This window comes from Erigeron canadensis, chromosome 6 (genome assembly GCF_010389155.1).
Source record: "Erigeron canadensis isolate Cc75 chromosome 6, C_canadensis_v1, whole genome shotgun sequence".
NCBI lineage: Eukaryota > Viridiplantae > Streptophyta > Magnoliopsida > Asterales > Asteraceae > Erigeron > Erigeron canadensis.
Genome location: NC_057766.1, coordinates 29,569,521 through 29,582,093, shown reverse-complemented (window position 1 = coordinate 29,582,093; position 12,573 = coordinate 29,569,521). Strand labels below are relative to the sequence as shown.

The 12,573-nt window shown below is 33.7% G+C and overlaps 3 protein-coding genes across 3 annotated transcripts; 2 read left to right on the top strand and 1 right to left on the bottom strand.

Annotated features, from left to right (window-relative positions):
• The first annotated feature begins 708 nt into the window (after window positions 1–708).
• LOC122604655 (desmethyl-deoxy-podophyllotoxin synthase-like) lies at window positions 709–2,298 on the top strand. The gene is made up of 2 exons (XM_043777529.1): window positions 709–1,569; window positions 1,672–2,298. The coding sequence occupies exons 1-2, from the start codon at window positions 709–711 to the stop codon at window positions 2,296–2,298; spliced, it is 1,488 nt and encodes a 495-aa protein (XP_043633464.1).
• Window positions 2,299–2,517: 219 nt separating this feature from the next.
• LOC122605070 (cytochrome P450 84A1-like) lies at window positions 2,518–4,353 on the bottom strand. Its single transcript, XM_043777944.1, has 2 exons — window positions 3,467–4,353; window positions 2,518–3,265 (listed from the first exon to the last, which is right to left on the bottom strand). Exons 1-2 carry the CDS (start codon window positions 4,334–4,336, stop codon window positions 2,645–2,647), a joined length of 1,491 nt encoding a protein of 496 aa, XP_043633879.1. The 5' UTR covers window positions 4,337–4,353; the 3' UTR covers window positions 2,518–2,644.
• A 4,681-nt stretch (window positions 4,354–9,034) lies between these two features.
• On the top strand, window positions 9,035–10,186 carry LOC122605475 (dehydrin Xero 1-like). The gene is made up of 2 exons (XM_043778430.1): window positions 9,035–9,416; window positions 9,706–10,186. Exons 1-2 carry the CDS (start codon window positions 9,138–9,140, stop codon window positions 9,946–9,948), a joined length of 522 nt encoding a protein of 173 aa, XP_043634365.1. The 5' UTR covers window positions 9,035–9,137; the 3' UTR covers window positions 9,949–10,186.
• Window positions 10,187–12,573: the final 2,387 nt, after the last annotated feature.

The following is a 12,573-nucleotide window of genomic DNA, read 5'->3' as shown; positions in this document are numbered from 1 at the left end:
AAAAATGTCATACACCATATTTTTGACCCATAATTTGAACAAATTAAGATATTAATAATCATGTTCGTAGTAAATTATATATATTGTCTTCTTTTTGTTGGTTACTAACAATTTGTATGTCGCCGACCTGCTACAAAGACAAAAGCTCCATTTTCCGTCCATGACAAAGCCGTCCAACACGGTGTTTGTCCGTCAAAGATGTCAATTGTGTATGTGAAAAAGTTGGCATGGTTTGTGTGAATTTATATAGTATTGAATTAAAGGAACTAACGTTAATAATACATAAATATTTCTAGCCTAATATATTGCATATGCAAATCCTTCATGTTTTAACATGATATTTTTAATTTTCAAGCGAATGATTATTACGAGTACAATTCAATGTGATTAGTAATAATAATACTGTAGTAATAAATAAAAAACTGATATTGATGTTATATGTTTTATACAACATAAAGTAATAGTTAATTAGTTAATGTGTGTATATTTATTAGAATAGGTAAAGTACATATATATTGTCATCTTTTTGTTGGTTGCTAACAATTTGTATGCAGCCGTCCTGCTACAAGGACAAAAACTCCGTTCTCCGTCCATGACGTCAAAGATGTCAGATGTGTCCGTGAAAGAGTTGGTGTGTATATATATAATAGTGAATTGAAGCAACCTTAATATAATTTAAATATAGCAAACCTTAATTTCTTAGCAAACATGTTTCAAGTGTCGTTAGTCTTCTTGTTTTTCATCTTTTTCCTAGTTAAAAAATGTCTTGCCAAAAAGATTCTACTCCCTCCTGGCCCTCCAAAGCTACCGATAATCGGTAACATGAACCACCTTGTACATCCATCACCACACCGAGTCCTCCACGATTTGGCCATGAAGTACGGTCCCATCATGCACCTAAAACTCGGGTTCATTTCCACTATCGTTGTTTCCTCGGCTGAAATGGCTAAAGAGATCATGAAGACTCATGATAGTATCTTTTCTAACCGCCCAATGCTTGTCGCTCCAAAAATATTAGGCTATAACTACACTGATATTGCATTTGCTCCTTATGGGTCTTATTGGAGACAACTTAAGAAGATTTGTGTTGTTGAGCTCTCAACAACTAAAAGCATGGATTCAACAAGGTTTATACGTGAACAAGAAGTGAATTCGTTTGTTCGTGCGGTTAGTGAAAGTTCTGAGCCAGTAATAGACTTGGCAGAAAGGCTTTTTGCTTTAAATCATAATATTATCACTAGGATTACGTTTGGTGGTGATAAGTTTAACGATGAATTGAGGTTTCGAATGGCAATTAGAGCGGGGAATGCATTGGCAGCCGGATTTCAAATTGGGGATTTCTTTCCTTCCCTTGGTTTTGTTGCTAAGTTAACGGGAATGAATGCCAAGATGGAAAAGTGTCTTGTGGAGATTAACAACATCATGGACGAAAAAATACAACATCATATCGAGCAACGTAAACTTAAGAAGCCAGAACGTGAGTGTCTTGTTGATGTTCTGCTAAGGGTTAAGGAGAAAGGAGGCCTCGAAGAACCACTAACACTCGACAACATAAAGTCTGTACTCTTGGTAAGACATAAGCCACTAAAAAACGTACTTTTTCCTTTTATATTATTGTTTAAGTGCCAACTTATACTCTTCTAGCCGTAATTAACCATGATATTGTTATAGGATGTGTTCACGGGAGCAAGTGAGAATTCACCGAACATAGTGGAGTGGGCGATGACAGAGATGTTAAGAAACCCGACCATGATGAAAAAGGCACAATCCGAGGTCAGGGAGCTCATCCGTGCAAAAGAGAAACCAGCTATAGAAGAAACCGATCTAACAAAACTTAGCTACATGAAAATGGTTATCAAGGAGACACTAAGGTTTCACCCACCGGTTCCTCTATTGCTCCCAAGAGAGTCTATGGAGAAATGCACAATCAACGGTTTTGAAATCCCTTCTAAAACCCGAGTGCTTATCAACTATTGGGCCATCAGTCGGGATCCTAACAGCTGGAAGGATCCCGATGTGTTCAACCCTGAGAGGTTTCAGGATGAAACCAAAGATTATAGAGGTTATGACTTTGAATACATCCCTTTTGGCGCTGGTCGCAGAGTTTGTCCAGGAATATCATTAGGAATGGCTAGTACCGAGCTTTCTTTAGCTTCTTTGCTTTACCATTTCGATTGGGAGCTAGCTCATGGAGAGAAACCCGAAGACTTAGACATGAATGAGTCCTTTGAAATCACTTGTCACAAGACTTGTAGTCTCCAACTCGTTCCTACTCTACGTTTTCCTATAATAGCCTAGAGTACTTTTTGTTTTTGCGGTATCTTTTTTTTGTATTGCTTTCTGTTAAGGGATTGCTTTGTGGATCACTTTTAAAAACAGTTTGTTTTTAATATAAGTAGCCATTCTAAATCTCAATATAAATGTCTTGATAATATGTTTTCAAGTTATTTCATATAAACTTGAATTAAAATTTGCTCCAAAAGTTGTATAGTTATTGTCTCATTGAATCACTTTCTATTTTAGAAAGCTAAAATGATAGTTTATTGCCACAAGAGATGAAACTTGTCTCAAAGGAAGACGACAAGCCCATAAAAAATGTACAGAGATTATCCAAAGTTTTCATAAATGAAAAGCTATCCTTTCATTAGAGGGGACATAGCAACCGTGGTGTTGGAACTGCCACAAGCCGCACAGCTCGTGGAGCAGCAAGCCCAAATGTGTCACTCATGTCAAGCTCACTTGGCTTTGTTCCACTTGGCAACTCCCATGTATAACTATGGAGTAATCGAGCTAATGCCATCTCAGCGGTATATAAGCCAAGTTGCATCCCAGGACATGACCTTCGACCCGACCCAAATGGTATAAACTCAAAATTAGCATCCTTATAGCTAGGTGCACCTTCTTCTAAAAATCTAGACGGCTTGAAAGTGTCTGGATCAGTCCAAGAACCCTTATCACGTCCAATGGCCCATAAGTTGATCATGATTCGTGATTTTGCTGGGACATGGTAGCCAAAAACTTTAGTATCGTTGGCATTTTCATGGAAAAGGAGGGGGACTGGAGGGTGGAGACGAAGGGTTTCCTTTAGAGCACATTTTAGGTATATTAGCTTCTCAAAGTCGGATTCTTCAAGTTGGCGACGGAGGCCAACAACATTAGTCAGTTCTTGTTGGATGAGGTAGAGATCTTTAGGGCTGTGAAAGAGCTCTGCCATCGCCCACTCTATTACTCCTGCTACCGTCTCAGTGCCACCAAACATGACATCCTGCAATAAGAAAATTTGTCAATTATGATATCTAAAAAGCAGAGGTATATAAATGGGTTTGTTAGACAAGTCAAGGTAACACGTCAAAACTTGAAATTGTCATGACTACCAAAAATGATCAACTTGTGTATTACTCGTACTAATTAATTATAGATATATAAATATAGATTATATAGATATAGATCTGGAGCTATAACTTACCATGATGATTGCTTTAATGTTATTTCTCGTAAGCTTAACTGAATCGACTTGACTACCTGAGGAATTAGGAGTTGACTCGTCGTAAAAAGCCAACAACTCATCCACCATATCGTTCTCGCCATCCTTTACTTTTTCCTTTTGGATGTGCTCGTCGATAATCTTATCAATGAACCTATCTAGCCCATCGCGGGCTTTAGGGAGTTTGGTTTTAAATCCCTGTGGGTCGAACCATTTGAGAAAAGGCAGAAAGTCAACAATATTAAAGGCACCAAACAAATGTGAAAAGTCTTGCATTATCTTGATAAACTCTTCTTTCTCATCACTTGAAGTTGAGCCAAACGCGGCTCGATAAACAATATCATGTGTCAACTCATAGACCATCTCCCCAAGCTTGACCTCAGAGCCAGTTTGGTTCGAGATTGATTTGATAAACATATCAATCTCAAACCGGACAGAATCCCAAGACTCTGCCCGTTTCTTGCTAAACAACTTCATGATGCATAGCGTCCGCATCTGCTTCCAAAATGTTCCATAGTGAGCAAACGCCATGTCAGCCTGACCATACGTTAGATAACGAATGGCCACGGTTGAGGGACGGTTAGAGAAAATATTGTCTTGAACTTTCAAGACTTCCTGGGCAACTTGTGGGCTGGAAACCACCATCATGTGAATGGAGCCGGCACGAAAATGGAGAAGGCCTCCATACTTGGCTGCCAGCTTGGCTAGACCACGGTGCGTTAGTTGGTCCATCTTCAACATAATCCCGATCAAGGGCCATCCACGTGGCCCCGGCGGGTATGACTTTCGACGAATTTGGAACAGAATCATCAAGCAAAGAAGAGAAACAACCGAAATAATTGTAATGTCCATATGGTCTAAACCTTGAAACACATAATCCATATTGTGTGGCTTAGGCCTTGAGTATACCACTGCTATAAAATTTATACTCCAATATTAGGGGATCAATGCATGCCGTCCAATATTCTTTTTTAGTTTTTTCAATAAAAACAATATTCCAATTATTGGTTGTTTCAATCGATATTACTCTTATTATATCATCTGAGATAATTATGATACAATAAAATTTGGTATGCATACTAAAACATTGCATATACGTGCTACTTAATATTTTTTGTCACTCACGTAGTCACATATAATAGCGGTATAGAGAAGAAAATAAAAGATGGCATGCCTCCTCGCCTCTTCAGCTCGTAAACTTACTGGGCCTACTTAATGGGCTAATTAGAAATAAAGGACTTTTTCAATTCGACATATTATATTTGGGCTTTTTGACTTAAACCATCAACTCAACTTTTCTTATACAGTATTTTTTAATCCTCCTTGGCTTTTAAATTTCATTTTTGAGAAATGATTGATAGGCTTAATTGGTAAAATTAAAGACATGCTTAAGAATATGGTGCTTATTTATGACATAATCAAATGATAAAGTTTAAGAAAAAGAGAAACCATTTTTATTTTTTATTTATATTATGTTTTTTTTATCTAAGTGTCAGACATCCAATTCGTTATGTTTTAGTCATGTAATAACATTTTGGTTTTATTAAAAATTTTAATGTTGTTGTGACTTACTGACTCACATATTGACTCTAAAGTGGATGATGATTTGGAAATATATGACCTTACAAAAATGGACCATGTTCCGTCATTCTCGCGCATATATATTAATTAGGCCCCCATTGCTTGCACATTACGTTCGTATCTTTAGCCCCTTAAACTCTAAAGCCGATCGAATAACCAGATCCGACACTAATCAGCTTCTGTTGAAACCTCTAAATAACAAGAACCAGTGACTTGCAATCAAATTAATGCGCGCATTAATCGACATTTACATTTTAAAAGGATAATTTTGATCTCCAAAATGGTAACATACTAATGCGAATGTTGCATAAAAGAGTAATTAACATTCTTATGTCAAAACTCTTTTAGCCCGAAAGGAAAAGTATATACTGTATACAGTTTTTTTTTTTTCCTTTTTACTTCAATCGATCTCAAATGTTGTTGAAATAATAGTAAAAATAAGTAATAATGGAGGATTTACAGGTATAAGATTGTACAAAGATCAAACATAGTAACAAAGAGATATGTGGTTCTACCAATGTAACTTACATCCATAACACAGTAATTGCACTGTTGTAAAATACCAATTGGTGCGTACGTTGAAACACTATATTACATTACAATGTAAAGGGAACTGATTTGGGTTGATCATGTTGTTCGATCCTTTGACCACATCCATATATTGTCGCAGTACAAGTTGGCATGTAGAAGATATGATTCTTATTTCTAAACCAATTGACCTTGTTGAGGACCAGTCAACAACACAACTATTGTATGCCTCCATATTACAATAAGGATATGGTTAATGACAGTCACATTAACGTGCATAAAATAGTTGTACTTTTATCATAAATGTTAAGGGTGGATTATGAAGGTATAATTTTTTTTATACAGGTTATTTACAGCCTTTAGGATAGTCATTAGAAAAATACAAGGTAATTTGTTTTAATTTCGTAAATACTTAATTTCGTAAATATTTAATTAATTTGCAAGGTAATTTGGAAGAAACAAGCACGCACAGATACAAGTACGGGTTTCCTGCAACGTAACCTGGCTCGTGAGGGTTACGTTTGTGACCCTGCTTATTATCAAAGGCTTTTTGATAATGAGCGAGATGGCAGTTTGTCGTTCTAAACAACCGAGTGAGACTCACATTGGGTAACAAATTCTACATACAGATATGACTAAAATATATATATACCTTACAAATTTTTTTTCACGATAGTAAATATGTGGGATTATTTTCCACATATTTAGGATTAAAAGTGCCAACTCTATAGTAGTATGTGTAAAAGTTTGTGTATTTTGTTCTTTTTAAGACGTCATTCCACACATTGTTTGCTGGTAACTTTTTTTATAACAAATTTTCCACCTATTTATTACCTACATAAAAGATAACATAATTAATTTAGCATGCATGTTAAATGTTAAGCTCCCTTGGTTCTATTGCTAAGCCTAAATGAGTCAATTTTTACCAATTGGATCGAGACAATAAAATTTAAAATTGTATTCAACGTCTTTCTAATGAAAGGATTTTATGCACATGGATAAAGCCTAAAGGTTGTTTATCTAGATAAAGGTTATGCCTTCCAAACTTGGAAGGTAATGGGTTAATTAGTATGTCACTTTATAAAAAACCGATTATCTTCCTCAAATAGTAATAAGAAACTTTTGATTCCTACATCTCTAACTAGAATACACATTTTAGCTAGAAACACCCAAATACGAATTTTTGTAACTATTGAAAGAGAAAATATTCTTTTTGCATGATTAAGTTCATGAGACACTTGTGTATGGGCTTCATGTAAAACCTCCAGGCCCAAACAGAGAAATACGATTGGCATGAGGCCTAACACATAAAATGCATGATTCTCTCATGGGATCGCTATATAGAGGGGCTTGAGAAACCCTAAGAATTTTAAACATATATAATCTCGAAACAATGAAGAGGGGTCTTACATGAAGAGAAAGACATTGTTTGGTAGCCAAGGATGACTTGCCTATTAATTTACGTTCAAAAGATTTATATCGATCATGACTTTTAACACGTTGTTACAAGGCAATCTTCTTTGGCTAACTTGACAATATCATCTTTTCATGTTAGCCCTCCTTTTCTATCTATGTTTCTCTTTTTGATAGCCTCCTTTGATCTTGGCCAAAAAGCATAGCCAGAGAGGATAAACTGGTATATATGGTATTTTGATTTCGGTAAATTCTAGTTTTATATCTTAATTTTTAAGACGATTCCATTTAATAAGATTAAAAATGTTCCACACTTCCATGCATTACATATATTAATTAATTCTCATGGCACAATATGTTTCTATTGAATCCAAACTGACTAGATAATATAAATTAACTTATAAATTAAAACTAGCCTAAAACATTATTGTGGTTCTTTTAATTAATACCGAGGTCATATATGTTTTCTACTACTTCAAATGCAAAAACATAAAAGAATTCTTGAAACATGAATATTATAAAAGAGGGAGAGGCCGGATTTTTATTTTTACTTTCCTGACTAATTGGTCAGATTTGATAACTAATTCTTTAATTATTTGAATTAATTATCATATATATATATATATATATATATTAAAAGAGTAGTTAAACAAATGATTCTAAAGCCTCTTCAAAACCAAAGATATGCTTAAACATTGTTATATAGGATTTATCCTATGTATAATGCTTATAATTTTTCATAATATTTTATCTCATATATTTATATAAATTAATTATTAAAAGAAAATAAAAATAGAAATAAACATAAAATTAAAAATAAAATAGAAAAGAAAAGAAACAATGGTGAACAAATCGTCAACTTTTTAGGAACTAAATTTATTCGGAATTTAAGTGTGCAATCTTTAAGACCATATTATCTTATTTTAATTTTAGTATTCAAAGTAATCTATAACCAATTTAAAATATAACATTACTTTCAATTATATATATGTAAATTGTATCAACATGAAAACAATATCATCCAATATATTTTAGATCACCTTAACCATTATTAGATTTTAGACCTGTATCAAATACATAAGTTCTATAACATTATCAATACAAAAATTAGTATATGTAACAAAAAATACTTATACCTTAAAATGTAAAAATATATTTAAAAATTATTTGAAATATTCAAATGTAAATACTAATTGTTAAAGGGAAGTGATAATCGTACCATTTGTTTTAATATTTTTACCACAACACTGTATTACTGACTTGTACAGTCTGCTACATATATTGTACTTAATGGTAAATTAATTGAAAAAAATGGTACTAATATCATTTCTCATTGTTAAATCATATCAAGATTGTATAGTGTAGCAAGTTTTTTTTTATGCAAACTATTCGAGATACGCAATATCTTAACCTTGATTACACAGTTTACTGAGTTCTCATTGATGTCTTGCAAAAAAAGCAAGTTCGTTTATGTTAATAATGCTTATTCAGAACAATAAAAGTAGCAGTTGATTCATGAGTTTTCAGTGATTTCGTATGTTGTAATTTTATTTGTAGGGTTCGCTTTATAAAATAAAAAGAAATAAATCAACTTTAAAGCTACCGCACATCGTGCGGGTAAAATACCTAGCATATATATATATATATATATATATATATCCCATCTAAAAATGTCCGGATGTAGGAGTTGGGCTAATATCATATTTATGTGCAACTAATTATATCAAAATCATCATCATTAATCAAAAGTACGTCATCTTATATTAATGCTAACACATGTTGACAAATAATTAAGTACGTGTTATATCACTTGATATATTTATAAGATCCAAAATCTTATCGAGAAAACCAACTCCACATTCTCGGCCGACATGCTTTACACTTGTCAATCATCGTTTGTTAAATTATAAAGAAGCTTCGATTGGCTAACATTGTACGTGTACGGTTGTTTCCATTCCATGCATTTTCGATCCTCCACGTACTATCCTTCCATTTACTCGTTTTCTCTCTATATAAATCCCATATAGTTTCTCATCATCAACGTAAACAACTCTTTAATTAATTGTATCTACATCTTCAATCATTATAATATATATACTTAATTTCCAACAATCTTTTTTTCACTTGAAAAATGGCACAATATGGAGGTGAGCAATACATGAAGCAAGAGGGCCAATACAAGACTAGTCCTACTGATCACGAGTATGGTCATCAGAACCAACTTCACTCCAACACTGCTGCTGCTGGTCATCATGAAATGGGAACCAACATCCACTCAACAACCGCAGCCGCCCATGGCGGCATCGGAAATACTACTGGAACCACCATGGGGACTACTGGTCATGGTTATGAAGAAGGGAAGCAGCACGGTGGCATCCTACACCGAACCGGGAGTGGCAGTTCCAGCTCTGTAAGTGACAGAGTATCTTGTATATAATAAATTGATTCTTTTAAAAAACCAATTATGGGAAAACGTTTTCTGAAAAGTGAAAACAGATTTTGCTCATATCAGAATTTGAACCAAAGTCTCAAACTCCCTAACTAAGTACCAATCCATGTATTGATGGTTGGCTTATGCAAAATATATATATATATATACTCCGTAGTAATTACTAGCTACATAATTTTGCTTTAAATGTTTAGTGTTGTAAAGCTAATATTATTGACTAAATAGTGATCAATGTGTTTGATTTGTGCAGTCAGAGGATGATGGAGAGGGAGGAAGAAGGAAGAAGAAAGGTGTGATGGATAAGATCAAGGAGAAGCTACCTGGCGGTGAACATGGCGGCGTCGATGATCAATACAAGAATACTTCAGCCACTTCAACCACCATAGGCGGCGGCGCTGGTGGAGGACATGGATATGAAGGAGAGCAAGGACACGAGAAGAAGGGATTGATGGATAAGATTAAGGACAAGTTGCCAGGGGGTAACAATAATTAATCAATTAATTACTTTGTATACATACATACATACACATGCATATATATAGATTAATGTTACATCGTGTATGTGTAACTTAATATATACTCATATATATGCATGATGATATGATGCCAAAATAACAATAATCTGCTTTTGGTTGGGTATTTGATATACAAAGCAAAGCAGGGGTTGTATATTTTCGTTTTGTGTGTTTTGAGCGTGGTTTGTTTTATTTTTATATATACCATCTTTTATACTCGTGTGTCTATTGATTGTGTTCAATTTGTGGATTTTACCGTTTTACACGAATTATTTATGAGGATCCATAAGCAAAATCCGTACTTGCTGTGTATTCTGAATTGAACCACGGAAGGTTTTAACTTGTCAAACATTTACCCAAATATCATAAGTGCATAAACTATTAACACTACCAAAAAATTAATTATTTCAACTTAATTAACCAGTTTTGAGAGTTAAGAAAACTACTCTCTTACAAATTAGATAAACTTAAAACATAACTGATGATATATATACCCTCCTAACGGTACCTAGATCTGTCATACAAAGGAACAGTAGCACTACACGAAGGATGTCCGTAACGAAAGCTTCCACATAAAATAAAAGAGATAAAAATTGTTTTCCTACAAAGTCGGGATTTGTTCTTGGCGATAATTAAGGAAGTGATATTCGTGACCTAAGACTTAGAAAACCCTAAAGAGGCCTACTTGTTGCCCAAAATAATCCTCCTCTGTGAAAGGAGGACGTAAAGCCTCCAAAGACATTCATCGATCTACATACATATACAACTAATAACGTACACATATACAACTAATAACGTACATATCCATCATATCGTGTTCTTAACACGATCAATATAACTCTAGATACGATCGATCAGATCGATAACCCATTCACTGGTACGATCATAATTAGCTAACTACACACATATTTGATTGGCATGAAGAAGCACGAACCCTACCTTCAAGGAATCACCAACAAATAACCAAAACACCCCATCATCCCCACTTTAAACCTAAACTCTCGGTTTGGTGTACAATCAATAACTAAATAGCACAAATTTGTTATATACAGTATATAGTGATAATAATATGAAAGATACTACTACTCGTAATAAACTAAAAATTGAAGTCAGAATATGCCACGAATTTTTGAGACACCAAATCAAGATATAAAATCACTTCTTTCTTGCCATCTAATATGCTGCTAATATTCGGACTAAAATACGTACAGCACCCACCAAAATATTCAACTTTAATTTTCTTTCAAGAACACAAATATGGAGAGTTTAATTGCTATGAAGCACACTATTACATTAACACTATGACTACTTTTGAAGGCTAGGTTTGATAAGCGGAATTTAATACGAGTATCTAAAATGCTACTGTAAATTATGCTAAAATGTGTAGTAAACCTTTAAGATGAAATGGAAAGTAGGTATTTGAGGGAATGTAGGTATTAGTGAAAGGAATAATTATTGGCTAAAAAGGTTAGTTTCATTGCATGTGGAGGAGTTTATATAGGCAAACTAATTGCTATAAAACCCCTCCTTAATTACAAACAAGTACATAGTTAATTACATGATAAACCCTTCAACAAAACTTAATAAACACAAAGGACAATACAAATGCTAATATACAAAACACGCACTATAATTATAAAAGCTAACAGCTACAAGTACTATACTGATCATAAAAACAGACACGTAATTAAATGTTTAACGTACTTTAACTGGTAAAATCACATTCAAATTTCACATGAAACTTTTCTGTACAAATTAGATTGGGATGTGACAGGGTTTCTTATATTATGTTTTTATGACCTTGGTTTAGATAATCTTGGCCTTAAACCCGATTAAGAAACTCTATCCTAAACCTGGTTTCGATTCGGACGAGTCTTGATCGATATACATTACTAACTATCAGTTTGACAGTTTCTCATAGATACTGAGGATTATTGTTAAATCTAAATATCATATATCAACCAATACTAAATATCAATATTATTTATGTAGTATTTTTTCAAGTAGATTTATTACAAAATACAACGTCTAAAACCAAAAAATATTCGAATGACAAAAATAATCTACTAGTCATTATATTTATCATAAAAATTCCAGATTTAACATAATCCAGGAAACCGTCCAACAACTCCACGGACATTGATAATTTACACTTGGAACATTATGTGTTTAGTTTAATGTATCAGAAGCTTCCATAACTAGGCTAACGTGGCACCTGATTAGATGATCTCGCATATCGATTGTTTTATAATTTGTCTCCTTCTGCAACTTTAATCCAATTATCCACGCACTGTTTTTCCATATATATTAAAGCATGATTCATTAATTTCCTATACATACACTATACGAGTATATAAGTATATTACCCCCCTTTAAGTATATATAAGTATATAAATTCAACTGTTTCTTGTAGATTTTGTGTTAGTTAGAACGAACAATGGTTATAATTTGAAATAACATAAATTAAAAAATTAGGACAGTAATATATATATGTCTGGGATGGACAAAATCACTATAGTTGTTCGACATGCTTGTCATCCGGAAAGGAGAATGGAAGTGCGGTAGTCAAAATCTGCGGTTTAATTAATTAAAAGAACGGTTTT